The sequence below is a fragment of the Squalius cephalus genome (genome assembly GCF_949319135.1).
Source record: "Squalius cephalus genome assembly, chromosome: 8".
Lineage (NCBI taxonomy): Eukaryota > Metazoa > Chordata > Actinopteri > Cypriniformes > Leuciscidae > Squalius > Squalius cephalus.
In genome coordinates this window covers 42,383,831-42,411,680 of record NC_137129.1, presented here as the reverse complement: position 1 = coordinate 42,411,680, position 27,850 = coordinate 42,383,831, and the positions used below count along the sequence as shown (strand labels likewise).

Below are 27,850 nucleotides of genomic sequence, written 5' to 3'. Positions count from 1 at the left end.
CAACTAAAGTAAATAAAGTTCCAGTAGGGTAATAGCATAGGTATCGCTAGATCAACATATTTAAGTGACTTCGATATGTGGCAAACACAGATACAATAAAACATGGATATAATGGTTTAATAAACGAAACTACAGTAGGCTACACACAATTAAACTAAGCAAAGATTGAATACCGAATCAAAGAAAGTAAAGAAAAGTGAAGAAAGAGAGAGAGAAGAAAAGAGAAGGGCAAGATTACAATCAGTTAACCACAACCTACGAGAAACATCAGAGAATCAGGGTCACCTTAAAGGGGCACAATAACTTAGAAACGCATCTAACGGCTGCGAACAGGTACTTGCATTGACTTTGGTTGCTGAACAAGTCCAGATGCAGGAAATTCTTGAGATTCTTGATGATTTCACCAGGAGTGCGCTGAAGCGTTTGTTTGGGTTCTTGGGGTGATCCACATTGAATCCAAAGTTAACTTAAAGATGAATTTGCCGGAAGAAGACAGGAGGATGTTGTCTAAAAGAGATTGAGCAAAGATCTGAACTAATCAGATACTCTTTAAGGTCCTATCAGTTCACACTCATTTGGTGGGGTGACCAATCTAAGATGATCTGGAGAAAGACTTTGTTCCATCTTATCTCCATTTGCATGTTCATGTTGCCATGGAGAATTTGTGCAGTCTTTACACAAAAGTATGGTACAAATATTTATGATGCAATTTATCAAAACATGTTGTACACCATTGATTATAAAGGGGATTATTTTGTAATTAAGAAAGAGGGGATTTGAAGACATTAAGGCTCAATCCCAATTCACCCCTTGCCCCCACCCCTTGGCCCTACCCCTCCGTTTTGCGTGTTCCCGTGAAGGGGAGGGTTGTCTCGATTCTCTTTTGGTTGGAGGGGGAGGGGTAGGGGGAAGTGCCAGATAGCCCTTGAAACGAAGATTTTTCGGGACCACACTTCAAACGAAGTGGTATGAGAAATGTACCTGCATACAATGGCTACAGAGGCAACATGACTGCCAATAATCATTTTCTTTATGTCACATACAATCTTGTGTTCATATTTACGGTCATGTTCTTCAAAGAAACGGTTGCAAAAAAATCGCTTAAGTTCGTTAACAATATGACGTGTGTAAAAAGCAAAAGTTTGAAGTGAAGTGGACACCCGAATGAGACGAATTCGCGTCCACCGTGCCGCGCTAAACGCCTCATTCGCGCCGCAAGACCTCCAGACGCACGTAAACGCGTCTTAACATTGAAATCACTCGCGCCAGATGCTCTATTCGTGTTTGGTGTGAACGCAGCATTAGGCGTCAACGATATCGTCATCTCCGTTGTTTTCTGCGAACTACAGAAGAAAAATGCTAAAAAATAGCTGTAACTCACGCAAGACTACAGCTGACGACGGCATCTTGGAAGTTTGAGGTAAACATTGGCGCATCTCCTGAGACGTAGCCGCTAGCAACGACGTATAATGACATGTAACGGTGTAGTAGCGGTGTCCCATTTCTTAGGGGAATATTTTCACCCCTACGCCTTGCCACTCTGTTTCAAGGGGCAAGGGTAAGGCGAAGGGTTAGGGGTTGGCGAAGGGGTATAAAATAGAATTGGGATTGGGCCTAAAGCAGTGATGCATCATCTTTGGATATCAACATTGGAAGTTACTCTAACATAATTAAAGAATCATAACTAGGCTAATAAAACATAGGGACATGCATAAAACACAGGAGAAATACTATAAACATTTGGGAAAAGTTTGTGGGTAAGAATGGAGTAAATGTCCTTTGTGTATTGGAGTTTGTCTCCATAGTCTTTAACCAAATGGCTAGTGTCTCCTGTGTTGTCTTTGAGGCTTGTAGACACAGTCTCTTGCTGAGATCGTTCAGTGGAGCTGAGGTGATAACGGCCTTTGAAGAGAACTGGTTTTAGGGACGATGACAACAGGGGAGAGGGGGAAGGTTTTCTGATGTCTAGGTCATTTTGATTAAGGCCATTCGTTACACCATACAAACAAATTTACACCAAAATTTTTTTTAAATCTACTGTGAATTAAAATTCATTTTCATTAGATTCTTTCCAATGTGTTTTACATTATTTTACAATATTAATGATAGATTAAATATAGTAGGAGATTCTGGAGTCAGTCAGCTTTCTGATCTACTGCAGGATCCTCACTGTAAACTGGAGATACTCAAGTAAGATTTTATAAAATGTCCCAACATAGTCCTCTATTTTAATGATCAATAATGATTGCCATACAAAAAAAAAAAAAAAAATCAAAATCTACTGTGAAATTACTAGTGGGAATGTTGCTTTTATTTTCATTAGATTCTTTCCATTGTGTCTTGCATTATTTTACAATATTAGTGATAGATTAAACATGACTGGATGATGTAAAGATATGACAACCATGTTCATGTACAGATATGTTGATGATTTCTGTGTACTTGCCTAAAAAACGAGTTAACGCTCATTTTCTAGTTATGAAGTTCTGTTAATCTGAGCTGTAGATCCTGAACTGAGAGACTGAAGAGTGTCATTGTTCTCTACAGGTTGTGGGATTGTGGTTTTACAGATGAAGGTTGTGCTGCTCTGACTTCAGCTCTGAGATCAAACCCCTCACACCTGAGAAAACTGAGTCTGACATGGAATAAAGTAGGAGATTCTGGAGTCAAGCAGCTTTCTGATCTACTGCAGGATCCTCACTGTAAACTGGAGATACTGGGGTAAGATTGTATACAATGTCCCAACATAGTCCTCTATTTTAATGGTGCAGTAAATAATGATTGCCATACAAAAACAAATCTATTGAGAAATTACTAATGGGAATGTTGCTTTTAGTTTCAAACACATTCTTTCCAATGTGTCTGACATCATTTTACAGTATTAAAAGGATACTTCACCGCTGGTGATCCTGAACTGAGAGACTGAAGAGTGTCATTGTTCTCTACAGGTTGAGGGATTGTGGTGTTACAGGTGAAGGTTGTGCTGCTCTGGCTTCAGCTCTGAGATCAAACCCCTCACACCTGAGAGAACTGGATCTGACATGGAATAAAGTAGGAGATTCAGGAGTCAAGCAGCTTTCTGATCTACTGCAGGATCCTCACTGTAATAAACTAAGAGACTCAGATGTGAAGCTGCTCTCTGATCTGAAGGAGGATCCACATTATAAACTGGAGACGCTTTGGTGAGTAGTGATGATTAAAACTTCATATTTTAATTGAAAGTTAATTAAGTTTCATCTTATTTTACTTTCCTTGTGATGGTGAATTACACACTTTATATATGTTTAAAAAGAGTGATTCGTGTTTTTTTATAATAGTTTATAGCAACAATTAAATATTTTCAAGATTCTTTTATTTCAAACAATTAAATATTTTGCTTTTATTATTATCTTTTTATTGCTAAATTAGGAATTTTGCGAGAATGTCAATTGCAATAAAAGATAATGTAAATACGCTAGTTTCTTTATCATAAATAAAACTGACCCAGTGACACAGAAAGAGGACAGTCATACAGGATTATAGATAAGGGTCAAGGGTCATCATTTATGGTGACTTAGAAGAAAAATCAAAATCTGAATGTTTAGATAGAAAAAACTAACTAGATCTTTCTATGAGAGGTTTATCTGTCAAATTAACTATATTAATGCTTGTTGTTTAATGCTTGTCCCCCCCCCCCCCCCCTCTTCCATGTAAAGCGCTTTGAGTACCTAGAAAAGCGCTATATAAATGTAACGAATTATTATTATTAAAGTGGATAATTCAATAATTCACTCATTTGACTGTCTGGGCCCTAACTTGCACCCAGGGCAATTGACTTTGTACACCGACGCATGTATCATTCCTATTTTGCACCCGCGCACAGCAGACTTTTCCCTCCACAGACGCACGTCAGTAAACTAGTGAATCAACTTGCGCTCCCAGGGGGCGGTGCAGCGAAAAGAGGAGGCGTGTTCCAGCGCAAATGTTCCCTGATGCTATTTTGCAGGTTTAGAAAAACAATTCCACCACTGACCAGGAAAACCTAGTCTAAAGTCAGTGGCGCGTTGCGCATGTTATTCATATGCTATTTTAAGGGCGCATGCTTGGCCATAATCAATATAGCATGTGCACAACGCGCATACACTTGGATTCTCTCATCTACACAGAAGCAGCAGTTTTCATTTTTGCAAATCATACATTATTACAAGGAAAAATTTTATGGTAAATGGACTGCATTTATATAGCATACCTGCAAACTTGTCGCTTTTCGGCGACAATCGCCGTTTTCTTGGTCAATTGGATAATTTACGTAAATCGCGTAGAACCGGAGAGTTTTTGTTTGGGGGGGGGGGGTATTTTGAAATTTCAAAATACATTTGAAATTTCGTTATTTCAAATGTAGGCGCGTTGCGCGTGGTGGGCGCGCTCATAATCTGCCGGCGCGACCACAACATTGTCCAACATAATGGCAAACGTAATGCAAGCGGAACGAAACTGCTCGCAGTTTGGACCAAAGCAGCGCGAGCCGATCTTGATCAAGCGACACTGTTACACAGCGCTAATAAGAGATCCAGTAAAGAAGGCGTTTGAATTCGCCACAGAAGTAATAACATCGCTGCGACTCCTGCGAGATCTAGTGAGAAACATTCAGATTTCTCCGTTATTAACGGATCAAACAGCGCGTGGAAACCAGGAATAAACATTGTGGCATGAATGAACTATCCAGCGGATCCACAGATCAGCAATATTCACCATAGATTTACCGTAGTAACACTCACTGCAACCATGTAAGTTTGGCAGGAATAGTAGGCTACAATGCCTTCAAGTAACATTACGTCGGTTTTATTTTGACAATGTTATGAATACAATTGCTGCCCTCAAATGTTAATCATTCTGAACTAAAATAAACCTTTGTTTATAACTACTACAATATTTTTTCCAAGGAGCTGTTTTGTTTTATATGCTCCTAAGAAGAGTCAATTATAGCTCCAGAATTGCTCAAAGTAAAAAAATGTCATACTTTATGATGTTAGTTTTAATTAAAAAAAAAAGATTAAAAAAATTAAATCCAGGAAATTTCTCCGGTATTTCTTTCTTTTTGCTGTATCAAAAATGTACCAAACCGAACCGTGACACAAGTGTATCATATCGAACCGTGAATTTTGTGAACAGTTACACCCCTACTGTTTACACAACAGCTGATGCGAGAGTAAGTGTAACATAAAGCAATTTGGCAAACGTGTTAATCTCTTGTTGCATGGGATTAAACATGAAATTTCTGTTTAATAAAGCACTCAGCAATGTGTCATTTGCATTTGTATGTGTGTGTGTCGTCTCCCCCCCGCGACACTGTCACCTTTTTTACTCTGAGGAGTTTGCAGGTCTGATATAGAGATTTTACAGACCTATGGCCACCAAAGCGCTTTACATAGCCTCACATACACCTATTCACTCACTCATTCATACACCAACGGTGGTGTCAGCCATGCAAGGCGCCATCCAGCTCGTCGGGAGCAGCTGGGGTTAGGTGTCTTGCTCATGGACACCTCGACACTTGGTCAGGTGGAACCGGGGACCTTCCACTAACCTTCCGGTTTGTAGACAACCTACATGAACCACTGAGCCACTGCCGCCCATTATATTACATAACACACTATTATAAATATTATATATATATATAAAAATATATAAATACTATATATATAATATTATAAAACACACGAGTGAAATCATTTTTGTGTCCATGAAGATGTGAAAAAATAGACATAAATCTAGCTTACACATTTACCCAAATTATTATACGCCTGTTTAACCGAAGCTAATTTGGATGTGTTTCTCCATCCCCAATATCACTTCTCTGTGTTTTACGGCCCTGACGAGAACGTCGGTCTCCTCGGCTGTGAACCGCTCCTGGTGTGCGTCTGGCAAATCCGCCGTTATAATAGCAATCCGCCATGGAACAAGCGCGCCTGCTCTTAAAGGGAATGTGAGATGACGCTCTGATTGGTTTATTTCACGTTATGCCCAAACCACACCTATGAATAATGAAGCTACTTCAGACCAACACATTTTAGATTTGCGTCGGGCGCAAGAGTCAGACCTCTGACCTGTAATGCCTGAATCATAATCATACACTGTTCGTTCGTTGGTCAGAGGAGAACTAAGCTACGAAGTCTGGTTTCTGACAAGGTTTTCTTATCCGTTCTGTCACTGATGGAGTTTGAGTTTCTGCCACTGTCGCCTCTGGCTTGCTTAGTTGGAGACACTTAATATTCAACAATATTATTGATCCGCATTGACGACATTATATGAGAACTGAACTGAGCTGGACGATGACATCACGGTTTTCTCCAGAGCGGCTGTATTGAAAAATGAACTAAAGTAATAACCTTTTTACAACAGAAATGAATCAACACTGAACTTACGCTGGACTATGACAGTATTTTCTTCTAGATCTGTTGTACAACAGAAACAAACTTTGTTGCATTATTTTCCTGTTATCACTGTAAAGCTGCTTTGAAGATATCTGTATTGTAAAAAGCGCTTTATAAATAAAGGTTTGATTTGACTTTTGTTTCTACAGAAGTGACATTTATACTGCAGACGCTCTACTACATCTCCATATATTTATTTAATGACTTAATGTGAGTAATTCAGCCCACTAAACATATTCATATGCCTTTGATTATAGTAACATTCACAATTAAATCATCTATTGTCTTTCATTTCATTTTTATTTAAAAGCAATGATGAATCGCCACTTTTAAATGTTAAATGAAAATCTATTCTTTAAATTTTAATTCATAATCTATGGACACCTTTCAGTAATAAAATGGTTAATCATGTTTTCATTTTCTTTTAGAGTTGCAGAATATACATTCTCATATGTTGTCTTTAATCTATTGCCAACTCCACATTAAATCTTGTATATGAATAATGAACTGTTCTATTATAAGTCGATTCAGCAGTCAGAGATGAAACTCAAGAGTCCAGCTGTGTGTCCATGAAGAGTGACCGTTCTGGACAAACCAGTGAAATCAACTGATCTGAGGTACAGCATTAATGTCTGGATGGAGAGATAGAACTAACTAGATCTTTCTATGTGAGGTTTATCTGTCAAATTAACTGTAGATCATTCTGGTGAGTGATCGCGTTTGCATACGGTATGGACACTATGAGTCACCGTACTGGAGGAAGCGCGCATGCGCATTAATTCTGCCCGCGCTCGTGTTATTCTCCCGCGGAGTTGAAGTTGCTAGTTTAGCATGTTGCCTGTGGCCGTATAAGTTGATTGTATGCAACAGAGGTTTATATAATAAACATATCTGGCATGGATTCATGGACTCCTCACTCATTTCTACATGGTGTCAGAAGATGAAACGGATCTATCGTCTGTGAGTTTCACGTGCTTTGTTTTCTGTCTCGAGCGGAGAAAACTACTGACGTCGTTAAAGTTACGACTAAGACGTGATGGCGGATGGATTTCGTAGACCAGACCCCCTCGTTTTCGACGGGAACCTCGCAGAGAATTGGCGGATTTTTGAACAAGAATATGATATCTTCATAGCAGCGGCGCACTCTGACAAGCCTGCCAAAACAAAGGCATATATCCTCCTCAATCTCGCAGGAGCGGAGGCCATCGAACGGGAGCGTTCATTTGTTTACGCAGCAGAGGTGAGGGCGCCAGGTGAAGAGGGAGTCGTTGTCGTTCCAGCTGAGTCTAGAGAAGACCCCGAGTGCCTGAAACGAAAATTCCGGGAGGTATGTAACCCTCAACACAACAAAACTATGGAAAGACACAAGTTTCATTCACGAAATCAAAAGCAAGGTGAAAATATTGAATCCTACATCAGTGACTTGAGGATCAAAGCTAACAGTTGTCACTTTGGAAACCTGACAGATGAACTTATATGTGACAGAATAGTATGTGGCATCAGAAATGACAGTATAAGAAAGGCTTTGCTACGTGACAGCGAATTAACTCTAACAAAAGCTATCACAATCTGCCGCATATATGAGATGACTGAGGAAAGTAATAGGACGCTTGCCATGCCCCAAACAGCCACCACTGTCGACGCAATTCAGCCAAATTCCAGCGGGCGGCACCAGAGGTCAAAATATAAACCTCAAGCAGGCAAATACGAGACAAAATCCATTACAAATTGCAGTAATTGTGGAAGTAGCCATACGGCGCAGAGAGACAAGTGTCCTGCTTTTGGCCAGCAATGCCATAACTGTAAAAAATTCAATCATTACAAAAAATGCTGTAAGTCCATGTCACACCGCCAAGGCTATGAAAGGAAAAGCTATGCAAAGCACAACGACTACAGAAAATCTGTACACCAGTTAGAACTGGAAAAGTCAGACAACAGCACCTGTGATGACACTTTTTATGTGGATGGTGTCGAACTTGACGACAAGTTCGTGAATTCCATTACTCCTCAAACAGAAGGAAAGGATGAAGGATTTGTTACACTGCACATACATAACAAGCCCTTTGAAATGAAAGTAGATACAGGTGCTAAGTGTAACGTGATGTCAAAAGATGCCTTTCAACAGCTTGCTGACGGTGAGCGACCAGTGAAATGCAGCAAAGACACTAACTTAGTGGCTTATGGAGGCAGCAAAATAGAGACTAACGGAATTGTCACACTGCCTTGCTGTTTAGATGGACAGCAACACACACTACCTTTTTTCCTTGTGGACCGAGATGTAGTGCCACTACTGGGATTTCGTGCATGTGTGCGCTTAGGAATTGTCACAATGAGCCCCCACGTTCATCAGGTCAACACTGAGAGCGATGCCGATTTCACTAAACAGATATTCGCACAATACAAAGATGTGTTCAGTGATGAGCTCGGAAAACTCCCTATCACATACTCTATGACATTAGATCCAACTGTACAACCAGTGGTTCGTCCAGCACACCGCATTCCAGTGGCAATGCAGACACGAGTCAAAGCTGAGCTTGACAGCATGCAGAATAAAGGTGTCATAACCACAGTTTCCGAACCTACAGACTGGGTTTCGTCTATGGTAGCAACGCACAAAAAAGACAAACAGGAAATCAGACTGTGTATCAATCCAAAAGACCTCAACACTGCTCTGAAGAGACCCCATTATCCAACGCGCAGCGTTGAGGAAGTTGCCACCCAGATGTCAGGTGCTACAGTGTTCTCCGTGTTAGATGCAAAGAGCTCATTCTGGCAAATATGTCTCGATGACAAGTCATCAGTGCTGACCACCTTCAGCACACCTTTCGGGCGCTACAGATTCCTTCGTATGCCATTCGGCATAAGCTCAGCAAGCGAAGTTTTCCAGCGCTCGATGGAACAGCTGTTTGCAGGATATCCGTGTGCCATTATAGTAGACGATATCATCATAGGAGGTCGTGATGCCACTGAACATGACGCCAACCTAAAACAAGTGCTCGACCGGGCCCGAGAGATAAACCTTAGGCTGAACCGTCTCAAATGCAAGTTTCGCCTGGATCAGGTCTGTTATGTTGGCCACATATTTACAAAGGAGGGCCTCAAAGCCGACCCTGCCAAGACCGTGGCGATCACAAACATGCCAGTCCCTCAGGACGTCCCAGCTATGCAGCGATTCCTTGGCATGGTGAACTATCTTGGGAAGTTCATCCCAAACCTAAGCGAGATTGCAGCGCCTCTGAGACAGCTCACACACAAAGACACTGCGTGGTGCTGGTTTCCACAACATCAGCAGGCGTTCGACCGTCTCAAGTCATGCTTATCCAGCGCACCAGTCTTATCCTACTACAATGTGAGAAAACCAGTCACACTGACCTGTGATGCATCAAGTTACGGACTTGGTGCTGCATGTTTACAGGAGGAGAGACCAGTCGCTTACGCATCTCGCACGCTCACTGACACAGAAACACGGTACGCTCAAATTGAAAAGGAGCTGTTGGCGGTCGTGTTTGCATGCACCAAATTTAAGGATTACGTATATGGAAAGCCCACTGTCATTGAAACCGACCACCAACCTCTGGTCACAATCCTAAAAAAGCCCATCCACACTGCTCCTGCCCGACTGCAAAGGATGTTACTACAATTACAAGCCTATGACATCACGCTCGTCTACAAGAAGGGTAAACACATGTACCTAGCTGACACCCTATCACGAGCTCCAAACAAAGCTGTCTCACAAAGCCCAGCGGCAAACAATACATTTGAGGTGATGTCCATCAGCTACATTTCAACTAACAGACTAGAGGAGCTCCGGACCCACACAGCACAGGATCAGGTGCTACAGACTCTCAGCACAATCATTCAACGAGGATGGCCTGACAAAGAACGCAGTGTCCACCCATCCATTCGTTTGTTCTTCCCTTACAGAGATGAGTTGGTGGTGGAAGAAGGAATAGTTATCAAGGGTCATAAAGCAGTAATTCCGCACTCTCTGCACCGAGAATACATCAATATTGTACATAGAGGTCACCCAGGCTTAGAGTCAACCAGACGCAGGGCCAGGAGCACTGTCTTTTGGCCGTCAATGAACAAAGACATTGCAGAAGAACTGATATCATGCTCCGTCTGTAATAGCACCAGACCACATCAGCAAAAGGAACCTTTACAGCCACATCCAGTTCCAGCGCTGCCATGGTCTACAGTGGCTACTGATATGTTTGAGTGGCACGGACAACAGTACCACGTGCTAGTAGACTCGTACTCAGGGTGGTACGAAATCGACCTTCTCCGTGACACAACTTCAGCAGCTGTGATCACAAAGCTGAAAAGGCACTTTTCTGTCCATGGAACACCTCACACCCTCATCAGTGATAATGCGAGGCAATACACAAGCCAACGCTTCAAGGATTTCGCCGAGCAGTGGGACTTCACCCACATTACCAGCAGCCCGGGGTATCCGCAGTCAAACGGACTGGCGGAGAGAGCAGTCCGCAGTGCCAAACTACTGATGGAAAAATCTCACAGAGATGGGACTGATGTGTATCTCAACCTGCTTAACATAAGGAACATTCCCCGTGACCAAGCATTGGCTCGCCTGCAGAACGTCTTATGTCACGACAGACACGCTCAACTCTTTCTATCAGCACCAGACTGCTGGAGCCAGCCCCAAAGAACACAAAGCGGGTCAATGCCCAGCTCAAAAATAAAAGACTCATTCAAAAGCGCTACTATGATGAATCAAGCCGCCCACTACAGCCGCTTGCAGAGGGACAGGTCGTTAGGATGCAGACCATCAAGGGACACGACAACTTGGGCACCGTGAGGGAAGTGTGCGAGGAACCACGCTCCTACATCATCGAGTCCAACGGAGGGACCTACAGGAGAAATCGCCGCCACATCCTCCCCGTCGCTGAGCCACCACCACGACAGGTCGACCCTGCAGACCTTGATTGTCAGTATGCCGATCCAGCTGCACCAGTCAGTCCCCCATACACACCACACACACCTCGAGAGACCCAGGTAGCACCTAGGCCCACCAGTGTGCAGCAGAGGTCTGCTGTTCAGTCTCCTACGAAGGTAACACCAGGTAACACACTGTACGTGACACGCTCGGGTCGCGTCTGTAGGCCTAATCCAAAGTATGAACAATGAATATTTTGCTGTCAGGGACTGCAAACCAAAGACGTTTAAAGAAGAAAAAATATATATATATTTATAATTCTGCAGTAGGCTCCATGGGACTAGTTCTGGCCATAGCCATGTTGTGAAAAAAAAAAAATGTCCCAGTGAAAATGTTTTCAGTTACCACTCGTCAATGCACTGAATTCACATTTGAATGTTGAAATGTTTTGAATGTTAAAAGTACTATTTCATAACATACAAAATTTAATTGTCATAGTGTTGAAAGTTAATGCCTAGCCTTTTATTCAGTTTGCCGTAGAAAGCTCAAACTAAAGAAAGGGGATGTAGATCATTCTGGTGAGTGATCGCGTTTGCATACGGTATGGACACTATGAGTCACCGTACTGGAGGAAGCGCGCATGCGCATTAATTCTGCCCGCGCTCGTGTTATTCTCCCGCGGAGTTGAAGTTGCTAGTTTAGCATGTTGCCTGTGGCCGTATAAGTTGATTGTATGCAACAGAGGTTTATATAATAAACATATCTGGCATGGATTCATGGACTCCTCACTCATTTCTACATTAACTATATTAATGCTTGTGGTCGTTTCATCCGACCTCCGGCCGTATGTCTTGGACACTCGGGTGAAGAGAGGGGCGGAGCTGTCAACTGATCACCACCTGGTGGTGAGTTGGATCCGATGGCGGGGGAGGAAGCTGGACAGACTCGGCAGACCCAAACGTACTGTGAGGGTCTGTTGGGAACGTTTGGCCGAATCTCCTGTCAGAGAGATCTTCAACTCCCACCTCCGGCAGAGCTTCGACCAGATCCCGAGGGAGTCTGGAGATATTGAGTCCGAGTGGACCATGTTCTCCACCTCCATTGTCAACGCGGCCACTCGGAGCTGTGGCCGTAAGGTCTCCGGCGCCTGTCGAGGCGGCAATCCCCGAACCCGGTGGTGGACACCGGAAGTAAGGGATGCCGTCAAGCTGAAGGAGGAGTCTTATCGGGCCTGGCTGGCTTGTGGGACTCCTGAGGCAGCTGATGGGTACCGATGGGCCAAGCGGACTGCAGCCCGGGTGGTTGTGGAGGCAAAAACTCGGGCCTGGGAGGAGTTCGGTGAGGCCATGGAGAAGGACTATCGGTCGGCCTCGAAGAGATTCTGGCAAACCGTCCGGCGCCTCAGGAGGGGGAAGCAGTGCCCTACCAACGCTGTTTACAGTGGAGGTGGGCAGCTGTTGACCTCGACTGGGGATATCACCGGACGGTGGAAGGAATACTTCGAGGATCTCCTCAATCCCGCCGTCACGTCTTCCATTGAGGAAGCAGAGGCTGAGGGCTCGGAGGCGGACTCGTCCATCACTCAAGCTGAAGTCACCGAGGTAGTCAAGAAACTCCTCGGTGGCAAGGCACCGGGGGTGGATGAGATCCGCCCTGAGTACCTCAAGTCTCTGGATGTTGTGGGGCTGTCTTGGCTGACACGCCTCTGCAGCATCGCGTGGCGGTCGGGGACAGTACCTTTGGACTGGCAGACCGGGGTGGTGGTCCCTCTTTTCAAGAAGGGGGATCGGAGGGTGTGCTCCAACTATAGGGGGATCACACTTCTCAGCCTCCCTGGGAAAGTCTATGCCAGGGTACTGGAGAGGAGAATCCGGCCGATGGTAGAACCTCGGATTCAGGAGGAACAGTGTGGTTTTCGTCCCGGTCGTGGAACACTGGACCAGCTCTATACCCTCTACAGGGTGCTGGAGGGCTCATGGGAGTTCAACCAATCCACATGTGCTTTGTGGATGTGGAGGGCTCATGGGAGCCCAACCAATCCACATGTGCTTTGTGGATTTGGAGAAGGCATTCGACTGTGTCCCTCGCGGCGGCCTGTGGAGGGTGCTCCGGGAGTATGGGGTCCGGGGCCCTTTGCTAAGGGCTATCCGGTCCCTGTACGACCGGAGCAGGAGCTTGGTTCGTATTGCCAGCAGTAAGTCAGACTTGTTCCCGGTGCGTGTTGGACTCCGGCAGGGCTGCCCTTTGTCGCCGGTTCTGTTCATAATTTTTATGGACAGAATTTCTAGGCGCAGCCAGGGGCCGGAGGGGGTCAGGTTTGGGGACCACACGATTTCATCTCTGCTCTTTGCGGATGATGTTGTCGTGTTGGCCTCATCAAGCCAGGACCTCCAGCATGCACTGGGACGGTTTGCAGCCGAGTGTGAAGCGGCTGGGATGAAAATCAGCACCTCCAAATCCGAGGCCATGGTTCTCAGTCGGAAAAGGGTGGTTTGCCCGCTTCAGGTTGGTGGAGAGCTCCTGCCTCAAGTGGAGGAGTTTAAGTATCTTGGGGTCTTGTTCACGAGTGAGGGAAGGATGGAACGGGAGATTGACAGGCGGATCGGTGCAGCTTCTGCAGTAATGCGGTCCCTGTACCGGTCTGTCGTGGTGAAGAAGGAGCTGAGCCGCAAGGCGAAGCTCTCGATTTACCAGTCAATCTACGTTCCTACTCTCACCTATGGTCATGAGCTGTGGGTCATGACCGAAAGGACAAGATCCCGGATACAAGCGGCCGAAATGAGCTTTCTCCGCAGGGTGGCTGGGCGATCCCTTAGAGATAGGATGAGAAGCTCGGTCACTCGGGAGGAGCTCAGAGTAGAGCCGCTGCTCCTCCACATCGAGAGGGGTCAGTTGAGGTGGCTCGGGCATCTTTTCCGGATGCCTCCTGGACGCCTTCCCGGGAAGGTGTTCCGGGCATGTCCCACCGGGAGGAGACCCCGGGGAAGACCTAGGACACGCTGGAGAGACTATGTCTCCCGGCTGGCCTGGGAACGCCTCGGTGTCCCCCCGGAAGAGCTGGAGGAAGTGTCTAGGGAGAGGGAAGTCTGGGCATCCCTGCTTAGACTGCTGCCCCCGCGACCCGGCCCCGGATAAGCGGTAGAAGATGGATGGATGGAATGCTTGTCTCAATTCTATTATCTCTGTTCTATTCTATTACTTATAGCAACTCGCATAACTTTTACCTCTTTAATTTGTGGTAATCTATTATTGTAATATTTTGTTCATGACTCTCTATTAACTCTTTCCCCGCCATTGATGGACATTTCCAGCTTTCCGTTGTAACACTTCAAATTAAAGACAAAATGAAACACAAAAAATAAGGGGGAACCACATCCAAGTATATTCGCCAAACAACAGTTCAGAACAAATGCATACCAATTTTTTTTTTTAAATGAGAAATACAACCACACCAGAAATCAACAATAGGCCTATGCCACAATCACCAAAAACCAGCTCCAAAGAGTCCTTCACTATCAACTTAATCCATAAAATGTCCACACAGAAACAAAAACTGATAATATGGGAACATAATGATAATGTGGGTGTAATGAATATAAGGAACCTGTAATCCAAAGATTGATCAGTGCACAGACTGTGCACAAAAAACATCAGTTCAAAGTCAGTTCAGTCGCAACCACAGTCTCATCGTAGCAAATAACTCAGACAAAAATAGTTGAAAAAGTTGAAAAAAAAAAAAAAAATCTACAAGGGTGATCCAAACGATGAAGAGTTGATGCTGGTGTAAAGTCTGTGGTGAATGCATAGATTCCGGGTAGCATCAAACAAATACAGTTGATGAAATATACGGCCTACAATGACTCATTTCACACAAAAAGACAACACAGTTGTGCCTGCTTCCATTTACTTGTGATTACAAGAATGCATAAAACAACTATATTCTACGATCTTTGTTCTTGTTCAGATGCTCAGGGCACTGTTTAGCCATAGAAACAGGTAGATGGAGTAATCAGTGGTGGACGAAGTACACATACCATGTACTTGATTTAAAGTACAGATACCCAAGGTAAAATATTACTCAAGTAAAAGTAGAAGTTTAGCCATAGAAACAGGTAGATGGAGTAATCAGTGGTGGACGAAGTACACATACCATGTACTTGAGTTAAAGTACAGATACCCAAGGTAAAATATTACTCAAGTAAAAGTAGAAGTGCTGCCTTTAAACATTCACTTGAGTAAAAGTAAAAAAGTATTTGCCTTCAAATGTACTTAAGTATCCAAGTACTATGTTTTTTTTATGGCTATAATGTCCTATAATAATTTTTGTCACAAGACTCTTGCTTAATTCAGTCTAGGTGAAGACTCTTAATGTCACTTTTGGCACACCAATCTATTAATTTAAATAACATTATTTTCAGCATAGGCTTAGTTAGATCACAGTCTTTGGAAGCTGAACTTTTGAAAATAACAAACTCTGGTAATAAGGAACACTCCACTCCACCAGTCAACTGTTTTAGCATCATACATGCACCAATACAACATTTTCTTTGAATGTTCCCAACTTGTAATAATTACTTTAATTAGCAATTTTTTTCCTTCTTTAAATTAATATATTATGTTAGCTAATAACAGCATGATTTATTATCTTAGAACTGTACATTTCTGACATAGATAACTTGGACACAGTCACATCTGATAACAGATCCCTCTAAATTGTAATGTAGACACATACTTTCTGTAAAGCTGCTTTGAAACTTATATGTATTGTGAAAAACTGTACAAATAAATGTGAACTGAATACGCTGCATGTAAAACAAGTCGAAATAGAATTTATATTCCAACATAAAATGTTAACATCGATTGATTGCCATCTCACGATATTTACAGAGCATTCGGGGCTTTAGCCCAACCTAAAATTGGGTATTTTCATTTAAAGGAATTAATTAATTATAAAAGCGATTTAAGCGAATAAAGAAAAAGAAAGGCTTATTGTATTAGTGAAATAATTGTAACTTTTTGCAAATAATATTTTATTTTTAAATGCATGCTTTCTCTTTAAATGAATCAGGGAAATTATAGCATATTTTAAATTCAAAAAGGTGAAATTCAATAAAAAAAATAAAAGTTATTTTAAACTTTATTTAGAGTAATTTGCGTCACCGGATACTGTTTCTATTGTAAAAGTTTCTATTGTAAAACAGTGAAATATTAAATGTTTATCTACTTACATTTTACCAGGCATTCGTTCACTTCTTTAATCATTTTGTCATTGATGAGCTAGACCGCTGAACTTTTAGTCATACCAGAGCCCATCTACGGAGAACCTTGGCACTCCCTATTAAGTCCTATTGTACCGAATTTTGGTTGTAGTTCCACCAGAGTTCCACTGGGGGCGCTCGCAGGCGAGTGCAAAATGAATGGGAGTCTATGGGGCTAGACGGCTAAATTTGTCTCTTTCACCCGATTGCCGTTGAGAAATCTCAGATTTGATTGTAGGTTTTGCAACATGTTCAACGGTTCAACATGGGTTATAGGTCGAAAGTTGAATGAACGAGTACTTTTGTCCTTTCGATTTCTTACAGGTTGAGTTATTGTTGCCCATAACACGCTAGCATTCTGCTAATGAACGCTGATTGGTCAGTGAAGGACTGATTACAACCAGAGATACCGCTTGATGGCATCGTGGCATCTGAAGCGGGACCAGAAACAAACAAAACAAAAACTCTTCTAGCATGTGTGTTTACCTGTGTCAGCTGTGTTGTGTGTTTACCTGTGTCAGCTGTGTCGTGTGTTTCCCTGTGTCAGCTGTGTTGTGTGTTTACCTGTGTCAGCTGTGTCGTGTTTCCCTGTGTCAGCTGTCGTGTGTTTGCCTGTGTCAGCTGTGTTGTGTGTTTACCTGTGTCAGCTGTGTTGTTTACCTGTGTCAGCTGTGTTGTGTTTACCTGTGTCAGCTGTGTTGTGTGTTTCCCTGTGTCAGCTGTGTTGTGTGTTTACCTGTGTCAGCTGTGTCGTGTTTCCCTGTGTCAGCTGTCGTGTGTTTGCCTGTGTCAGCTGTGTTGTGTGTTTACCTGTGTCAGCTGTGTTGTTTACCTGTGTCAGCTGTGTTGTGTGTTTCCCTGTGTCAGCTGTGTTGTGTGTTTCCCTGTGTCAGCTGTGTTGTGTGTTTACCAGTGTCAGCTATGTTGTGTATTTACCTGTGTCAGCTGTGTCGTGTGTTTCCCTGTGTCAGCTGTGTCGTGTGTTTCCCTGTGTCAGCTGTGTTGTGTGTTTCCCTGTGTCAGCTGTGTTGTTTCCCTGTCAGCTGTGTTGTGTGTTTCCCTGTGTCAGCTGTGTTGTGTATTTCCCTGTGTCAGCTGTGTTGTGTATTTCCCTGTGTCAGCTGTGTTGTGTATTTCCCTGTGTCAGCTGTGTTGTGTGTTTCCCTGTGTCAGCTGTGTTGTGTTTCCCTGTGTCAGCTGTGTTGTGTATTTCCCTGTGTCAGCTGTGTTGTGTTTACCTGTGTCAGCTGTGTTGTGTTTCCCTGTGTCAGCTGTGTTGTGTATTTCCCTGTGTCAGCTGTGTTGTTTGTTTCCCTGTCAGCTGTGTTGTGTGTTTGCCTGTGTCAGCTGTGTTGTGTGTTTGCCTGTGTCAGCTGTGTTGTGTTTACCTGTGTCAGCTGTGTTGTGTATTTCCCTGTGTCAGCTGTGTTGTTTGTTTCCCTGTGTCAGCTGTGTTGTGTATTTCCCTGTGTCAGCTGTGTTGTGTTTCCCTGTGTCAGCTGTGTTGTGTATTTCCCTGTGTCAGCTGTGTTGTGTTTACCTGTGTCAGCTGTGTTGTGTTTCCCTGTGTCAGCTGTGTTGTGTATTTCCCTGTGTCAGCTGTGTTGTTTGTTTCCCTGTCAGCTGTGTTGTGTTTACCCGTGTCAGCTGTGTTGTGTTTACCTGTGTCAGCTGTGTTGTGTATTTCCCTGTGTCAGCTGTGTTGTTTGTTTCCCTGTCAGCTGTGTTGTGTTTACCTGTGTCAGCTGTGTTGTGTATTTCCCTGTGTCAGCTGTGTTGTGTGTTTCCCTGTGTCAGCTGTGTTGTGTGTTTGCCTGTGTCAGCTGTGTTGTGTGTTTCCCTGTGTCAGATGTGTTGTGTGTTTCCCTGTGTCAGCTGTGTTTCCCTGTGTCAGCTGTGTTGTGTGTTTCCCTGTGTCAGCTGTGTTGTGTGTTTCCCTGTGTCAGCTGTGTTGTGTGTGTTTCCCTGTGTCAGCTGTGTTGTGTGTGTTTCCCTGTGTCAGCTGTGTTGTGTGTGTTTCCCTGTGTCAGCTGTGATGTGTATTCCCCTGTGTCAGCTGTGTTGTGTTTACCTGTGTCAGCTGTGTTGTGTGTTTACCTGTATCAGCTGTGTTGTGTGTTTCCCTGTGTCGGCTGTGTTGTGTGTTTACCTGTGTCGGCTGTGTTGTGTTTACCTGTGTCAGCTGTGTTGTGTGTTTCCCTGTATCAGCTGTGTTGTGTGTTTCCCTGTGTCGGCTGTGTTGTGTGTTTACCTGTGTCGGCTGTGTTGTGTTTACCTGTGTCAGCTGTGTTGTGTGTTTACCTGTGTCAGCTGTGTTGTGTGTTTCCCTGTGTCGGCTGTGTTGTGTGTTTCCCTGTGTCGGCTGTGTTGTGTGTTTCCCTGTGTCGGCTGTGTTGTGTGTTTCCCTGTGTCAGCTGTGTTGTGTGTTTCCCTGTGTCAGCTGTGTTGTGTTTACCTGTGTCAGCTGTGTTGTGTGTTTCCCTGTGTCAGCTGTGTTGTGTGTTTCCCTGTGTCAGCTGTGTTGTGTTTACCTGTGTCAGCTGTGTTGTGTGTTTCCCTGTGTCGGCTGTGTTGTGTGTTTACCTGTGTCGGCAGTGTTGTGTTTACCTGTGTCAGCTGTGTTGTGTGTTTCCCTGTGTCAGCTGTGTTGTGTGTTTCCCTGTGTCAGCTGTGTTGTGTTTCCCTGTGTCAGCTGTGTTGTGTGTTTACCTGTATCAGCTGTGTTGTGTGTTTCCCTGTGTCGGCTGTGTTGTGTGTTTACCTGTGTCGGCAGTGTTGTGTTTACCTGTGTCAGCTGTGTTGTGTGTTTCCCTGTGTCAGCTGTGTTGTGTTTGCCTGTGTCAGCTGTGTTGTGTTTCCCTGTGTCAGCTGTGTTGTGTGTTTACCTGTGTCAGCTGTGTTGTGTTTACCTGTGTCAGCTGTGTTGTGTGTTTACCTGTGTCAGCTGTGTTGTGTGTTTCCCTGTGTGAGCTGTGATGTGTTTACCTGTGTCAGCTGTGTTGTGTGTTTACCTGTGTCAGCTGTGTTGTGTGTTTCCCTGTGTCAGCTGTGTTGTGTGTTTCCCTTTGTCAGCTGTGTTGTGTGTTTGCCTGTGTCAGCTGTGTTGTGTGTTTCCCTGTGTCAGCTGTGTTGTGTGTTTCCCTGTGTCAGCTGTGTTGTGTGTTTCCCTGTGTCAGCTGTGTTGTCGATGCCTCGAGAGAAAAGAAAGTGCAGAGCGCGAAAGCACCAAATCGACTGAAGGATTGCCGTAAAGCAGTATCTCTGGTCGAACAATGTGTATGACGTCATTGACACTTTAAAAGACTTTTTAAAGCAAATAAGTGACTAAAAAAATCTAACACCCAGCAATGTGTAATTTCTTTGCATCTCCTTTCGAATACAACATACGACAGGTTTTGCAAAAGTGTAGAACTCTGTGATCTCGCGCAAAACACATCTTCAGCACAGCGACTCATTTAAACGCCTCTGATTGGCCGATGCGTTCAACAGACATGTCTGTGATTGGCTACAATTCTCAACGGTGCAAACGCACCTTGTAAGTTCCTTTAATGCAAAGGGAAAAATATAAATAAAACTGTAATATGCAATTTTCATGGTAATCGCGGCTGCTGTAATCTTATTCACATTTGTTTTTCTGATTAATTGTTTTGCTCTATGAGAAAGACAAGGTAACAACATATTTGGGGCTTTACTAAACACATTCGGGGCTTAAGCCCCCTTAGCCCAGCCCTAGCGTCGCCCCTATACAGTGTTTTTGTTTTTCAAAATACTCAAGTGTGGTTTGTTTTATATGATTTATTTATTTATTTGCTCAAGATGTACCATGGTAATACTGGGTATACTATAGTTATGTCTGCAGTACCGTGCAAAGTACCATGGTAATATTTGAGGTACCATGGTTATATCTGAGGTAGTATGTACCATGGTAATATCTGTACGGCAGAATGTACCAAAGTTATATCTGATGGAGTATGTACCATGGTAATATCTGTACGGCAGAATGTACCATGGTTATATCTGAGGGAGTATGTACCATGGTAATATCTGTACGGCAGAATGTACCATGGTTATATCTGAGGGAGTATGTACCATGGTAATATCTGTACGGCAGAATGTACCATGGTTATATCTGAGGTAGTATGTACCATGGTAATATCTGTACGGCAGAATGTACCAAAGTTATATCTGAGGTAGTATGTACCATGGTAATATCTGTACGGCAGAATTTACCAAAGTTATATCTGAGGTAGTATGTACCATGGTAATATCTGTACGGCAGAATGTACCAAAGTTATATCTGAGGTAGTATGTACCATGGTAATATCTGTACAGCAGAATTTACCAAAGTTATATCTGAGGTAGTATGTACCATGGTAATATCTGTACGGCAGAATTTACCAAAGTTATATCTGAGGTAGTATGTACCATGGTAATATCTGTACAGCAGAATTTACCAAAGTTATATCTGAGGTAGTATGTACCATGGTAATATCTGTACAGCAGAATTTACCAAAGTTATATCTGAGGTAGTATGTACCATGGTAATATCTGTACGGCAGAATGTACCATGGTTATATCTGAGGTACGGGTATGTACCATGATAAATCTGAGGTACCATACTATGTACCATAGTAACATCTACAGTATACTGTAAAGTATCTACAGTATATAGTACTTCAGATATTATCATGGTACCATGGTACATTGCATGGTATACCATACATACACTTCCCATAAATCCTGATGTGCATCATAAGAAGAATGGCATCTACGCTAATTTTAGTGTCTTTGTTTATCCTGAGGTTTGCCAGATCCAGGCCGTATCCAGATCTGACGAAGGACCTTCGCCTGAACCCGATGACAGCGCAGTGCTAAAGTGCCAACTAGTCTCTCACTATGGAGGATCCCTTTACCACTATACAGACAAACCGTTGTAGGGAAAATTCGTTTCGTGTACCTACCCCGAAGTGACAAAATAAAATAAAATTTCTGTATAAAAATTTATAAGGAAAGACCAGCACTTTGTTTAGGCTTGGTTTGTAGGGAATTACAAACCTGCGCACATATATTCAAACGCACATAACTATAAAACCAATTCTTAATGTGCATGTGAACGCCATCAGCCTTCATCACAGATTCGCATTTAAAGTCTGTGTAGAGAGAATGGCGTCGTCTTAGCGGCCCCTAATTAAATAACAAATGATCGTTGCGACGGAAGCGAATCAATCAAAAATAATTTTAGCTGGAAAATAACTTTATTACAGAACCGCTATAAAGACAAAACAATCTCTGTTACCTTAAATTATACGTTTATCTCTGTAAAGCTGCTTTGAAACAATCTACATTGTTAAAAGCGCTATATAAATGAAGATGACTTGACTTGAAGTGAATGTTGTATTTCGATAAATACTTAAGAATATCCTCCTGTTCTGTCATTATTTTGTGCCAATAGGTTTTTCTTAGTCTTATGTAACTTTATTACTCTGAGTTTGATTAACTTAAACCATTTAAGGCAATTTCCTCAAACCATTTAAGCAACGATATAGTTGTTAAGACTTAGTTAGCTTTGTTACCTGAATTCAAACTTAATGAATACAATTATCCTTAAATATTTAAGTTGAGTTTACTCTAAAGATTGACTAAACCAACTGTTATAAACCTCTTACGTCGAGGGAGAATACGGAATGCAACATCAAAACACTGAACGTGTAGTGGAAAACAATCTCACACAGACCAGTCAAATTTAAGTAAAGTGATAATTTATTACAGTGAGATACGAGATGAAAAGATGAAGTATAGTATCTATACCACAAGATACTTATTTACATAAATGTACAACTTACAAATCTTAACCAAGGAAAAGGTTCACAATAGAAGGAGGAAAAAAGAAGAGAACTATACCGTGTCAAATCAAAGAAAGACACAAAACAAACCAATCTTACTATATATATAAACAAAAACAATTTCTAATCTAACTAAAATTAATGTTCATCAAAACCCCAAAATTGAAACAAAAGAAAAGATCTTCAGCGTTGAAGACTCCCTAAATAAACTACTCTTACTACAAACTAGAAAAGACAAAGAATCTCACATGTCGCTAAACTAGTGTTCTATACACAACTGACCAATCAGTGTGGCACATGTATATCACGTGATGTAACAAACTGCTCCGAGACACGAAGGTTGAGGATCCAAATGCAATGTTTTAATGAAAGGGTAATCCACAATTGTAGTAAAAGACAGGCAAAAGGTCAGAGCACAGTAAATCAGTCCAATCAAACAAACAAATCCAGAGGGTAAGACAGAAACGGGAAAACAGTGGAAATGCTCAGGAATGCAGTGTTACGCGTACAAGACTTAACAGGGAAAGAATGTGAAAACCAGGTTATGAGTTAAACAAGGTAATGAGACACAGGTGGATGCAATCAGGGATGATGAGTCCAGGCAGAGAGTTATGGGAAATGTAGTTTGTGAGGGAATGACAATAGTCTGTTGTGGAGTGCCCTCTGGTGGCTCTCAAGGGCACTCCAGCTGGTGACCGTTACAAGTCTCACCTGTTCTTTTCTCTTCCCCGTTTAATAACAGGTCTATCAACCAGAACAGAAAAATGGCATTCTTATCATTCTGTAAGTTACACACACACATGTGTGTGTGATGATCACTGTGAGTTTGTGTCTGTTGATTCTGTTGAATGTGATTGTGTCTGTAGTGGCTCTTTATTCTCCATCAGCTGATCAAGAGAAGGTCAGACTAACATCTAAAACCTGTTAGTAAAACACAGACAGTCAAATTTGTGCGACATTATTGCATTATCATACTTTATTTAATACGTTTTCTCAAAGAATGAAGAGGAAAAAGTAGAAAAACAACAACCCCAGACATATGATAACATTGGACATAACATCAACACTAAAATATAAGTGAATTTAACTCATTGTATATGAGTTTACAGTACTCTTAAATGGTTAAAAAAAAAAAAAACTTAAATGGTTTAAGGCAATCAGTTTCCTCAAATGGTTTGAGTTACCGTAACTTATCGGGTTTTACAGTGCACTGCACCTTTTTGGCTTTTAACAACATCTGTGATGAAAGGAAAGATTCTCAAAACTTTTAAAGCAGGAAAGGTTATTTATTAAGTTACACATTTAAATATACAGACAATAGAATGGAACAACTGCATACTTTATAGTAAATATTAAATTAATTTTACAGTGCTTACTGCTTAATTGCATATTCCTTCAATTCACAAACAGTGCAAACATTACAATATCTGTCCTCATAAGACATAACTGCTCACATTCACACATATCTGATAATCAGCAACTTCACAGTCACAGTGAGGTAATAAAAAAGACTTGTCCTAAACACATAATACGACTGTTAAGTTCACCGGACATTGTGCTGCTTCAAAATGTTTAAGATAAATAGCACAAAAAGTAACAAAGCTACAATTTTACCAAATTCCATTCCAAAATACATCATTAAAAAATATTAATGTATCCAAAAATGTCATAGATTTTTTTTAAGCAACTAGTTCCTTTAAAAATGTATAGTGTTTTTTTTTATCAATACACATTGTTTTAATCAAGTTCTCAAAAATGTTTTTTGCAGGAGATGCAGCGGCACAATGGCGACCCCTTCTGTGTGGAGCCATTGTGCAAAAATTATAAAGGAACACTCCACCATTTTTTGAAATAGGGCTTATTCAACTTCTTTCCTACATTTAGATAGGTGGGCAAATGCATTTTTGTCTCAGTGCATGCATTGTTTTAGTTTGACAGTGTCGGCGCTAGCTTAGCTTAGCATAATGAATGGAATCCTTAGGAACCAGCTAGCATGTCCTGAGTAAAAGTGATAAACAAAAAAACACCTAATTACTTCTTGTGGCCTGCGTATTCACAACGAGTACAAATAGCGATGCAGATTAACACTAGGCGATTTCCTAGGTAGATATTGACTTGGGACTATATTAGGGGGAAGCACAGGCAAAGCACTGCTACTTAGACGAAGCACTATGTGAATACAGGTATAATATGGGTTGATCTATAGCCTACATGCGTCATGTTTAAAATATTCACTTACTCTGTGGACAGCTGTCCATTTGGTCCATTCGGCGTGGGGCGTTTTTTCCAGTTCACTTTATCACACCGGGAAAAAAAATCGAGTACTGCCGGATGGATCAACGCCGTGAAATCCTCGGTAGCTGTGACACAACTGCGGGCACGCTCATCTTGATCTGACGCGTTGAGCCTGGTCATCGATGGCAGGACCTAGTCTCACTCGCCACAACAGAGACACTTTATTTCAGTCGATTGGCATAGATTGGCATATTCCCCCACATTCATAACCACCAGTTCGTGTTGACTCTCATCCTCACATCCTCAGGCTGTTGAGCGATCGCAACCTCCTCCTCCTGTCATTCTCTTTCCAAAGCATGCAGTTCATCTTCTGAAAACTGTGGTTCATAGTGGTTCTAGATCTTGACTGTCTGAGACGTCACCCTCTTCGTCTCTCACAAAATCAGCCATATTCATCGCCATTCATGTACGCCATAATTTTTTTAATTTTTTTTTATTGGACAGTATTAATTTACAAACTCAAAAAGGGAACAATAATATGCAGACAAAAATAACTCCATTCGTATATCTGTGCATATACGCCTATGCTTACATGGGTTCATATGTATAGAACAAAAAACAACTGCATATTTAGTACAATAAACAAAAGCATAATTCAAACATTTAAGGGGGTTACAAATTGCAAGGAAAAATAAATAAATATATCTTAGACAAAAAAAAGACAAGATCTTAGAAAGAAAGAGACTCATACATGTTTTTATACAGTTTACAAAGGGACTGATTATCTTTGGATAAGTATTTAATGGATGCTAGATAATTCTTACATTCATTTTTAAAACAAGTTAAAGAGGGTTTACTTGCCACTTGCTTTTATGAATATGATATTTACCCAAGGAAATAATAACGTTTAACATCAATGACATATTTTTAGAGAGACCATCTACATACATCAAAACCTGAGATACATTTAGTGAAGGAATATCAGTACCAATACTTAGCCAGCGCTAAAGATCCTGAAAATGGTTTCAGGCTCTTTTGAGCAGAATCCACATAAATCTACTTCAAAACTGAATCTTTTCCGTAAGATTTCAGCAGCAGGATAAACTGTGCTGTCATGGCTGATTGTGCAAAAATTATGGCTGATTGATGATTTTAAACTGCATCTCCTTTATTTTAGGTACAAAAACACAACTTTTGTTGGTGTACTGAAATCGTAAAATAATTTCCAATTACTTTGTTATTGCACTTTTTATCCCAAATGTACACTTCTCCAATCTTCAACTCAGGCAATTTAACAGATACATTTGAATATGTAAGTGTGTTTTGTATTATTTGTTTTAGTGGAAGAGGGATTACTCTTCAAACACTATTAAATTCTCTAAAAGAACATTTTACCGCAAATGTCTCTATGTAAGAATTATATTGAATAAATTGACCAGCTTCATCTATCAAATCAGCAACAAATCAAACTTTTTTCTCCAACCACTCTTGTTTGAATAATGATTGCCTATTTAACATAATGGTCCTATTATTCCACAGGGTGGATCCATGAGGTGTGAAGTTGTAAGTAAATATCATTTTCCAGTATTGCAAAATCTGTTTGTGAAAATTTCAAAGCTTAATTGGCAATTTAGAAATCTCAAATTCACATTTCAGCAAGAACTCAAGTCCTCCTACTCTCTTGAATACACACTTTGGTATATGAAACCACATGGAATTAGGCTGTGCTAAATATGATTTTATCCAATTTAGCTTGAGGACTCCAATCATTGATTCAAATTCAGTGGCTTTCAACCCTCCATTTTTATAGTCTTATACTCATCTGGGATTTTTTTATATAATGTGTTTTATTTTTCCAAATAAAATTAAAAATGACATAGTTAACCTTTTTTATCAATTGAGGAGAAACATAAAGGGAATAAGATGGGTAAATTAGTTTAGATATGCCTTCTGCTTTAGTCAAAAGGATTCTGCCCATAATAGATAGATCTCTCATAAGCCAGTGATTAAGATTTTTTCAAACTATCTATTCTCTCTTCTAGTTCTCTTGTATTTTAATCTTTAGATATTGTTAACCCAAGATATTTTACTTCAGTGTAAACTAGAATGGAATCTATACTTTCCTCATCACACGAATACAAAGGTAACAATTCACATTTTTTTAGGTTTAAGCACAGACCCGATGCTCTTGAAAAAAATGAAATAATATTCAGGGCTTTCTCAATTTTTGTCAAAAAAGATTTGTCTTTTAAAAATATTACTGTATCATCAGCAAATTGACTGATTCGATACTCATAGTGTCACGATCCACACACAGGAAACAAGGGAGAAGATCCAATTGCAGTAAATATTTATTAGGGAAATCCGTATCAGTGGTCAAGTCCAGGCATGGGTCAAAATCTGATAAGGCAATCCAAAACAAGACACAAACAAGAACAGGCAGGAAACAGAACACAGAAGTGGCGTGAAAAATACAAGGACTCCGTGACACACACTAAAACAGACAGGGTTATATACACAGGGAATAGACCAGTGGTTCTCAACTCCAGTCCTCGGAACCCACTGCTCTGCACATTTTGTATGTCTCTCTTATCTGACACACTCAGTTCAGTTCATGGAGTCTCTCCTAATGAGCTGATGATCTGGTTCAGGTGTGTTAAATAAGGGAGACATATAAAATGTGCAGAGCAGTGGGTCCCGGGGACTGGAGTTGAGAACCACTGGAATAGACAATGATAATGGGGAATTGGCTGAGTGCAATGATTAGTGACAAGGGACAGCTGAGTGCAATGAAGAAACAAGGATCGTGGGGAATGTAGTTCAGAATGTGACAGACACCGTGGGGAAGGAGGACATCTAGTGGTGACCCAGGGAACTCAAACCAGACACTGTGACATAACCCCCCCTCTACGGAGCGGCTACCAGACGCTCCAAGACGTGACAGACAAAACAAGAGTCCAGGCGGGAGGTGGACTGGTGGAGGATCAGGGGGAGGGATGGGGGGCCAGGTCCATGGAGGGAAACGGGGACAGGGAGTGACAGTTCATCTGGCGGCCAGGGCGGAGACGACAGTTCATCTGGCGGCCAGGGCGGAGACGACAGTCCATCTGGCGGCCAGGGCGGAGACGACAGTTCATCTGGCGGCCAGGGCGGAGACGACAGTCCATCTGGCGGCCAGGGCGGAGACGACCCCTCGGGCGGCCA

At 42.0% G+C, this 27,850-nt stretch overlaps 2 protein-coding genes across 3 annotated transcripts in view; both read left to right on the top strand.

Moving 5' to 3' along the window:
* The window catches only part of LOC307163670 (protein NLRC3-like), a 37,451-nt gene extending 32,401 nt beyond the window's left edge, over positions 1-5,050 (top strand). For both annotated transcript variants that reach the window (XM_079879818.1, XM_079879817.1), the window contains exons 13-14: positions 2,548-2,721; positions 2,949-5,050. In XM_079879818.1, coding sequence (XP_079735944.1) covers positions 2,548-2,721; positions 2,949-3,186 — 412 coding nt within the window. In that variant the 3' untranslated portion in view covers positions 3,187-5,050. The remainder of the gene's footprint in view (positions 1-2,547; positions 2,722-2,948) is intronic.
* Positions 1-27,850, top strand: part of LOC307163748 (uncharacterized protein) — a 238,057-nt gene that overhangs the window by 110,373 nt on the left and 99,834 nt on the right. The window lies entirely within an intron of this gene.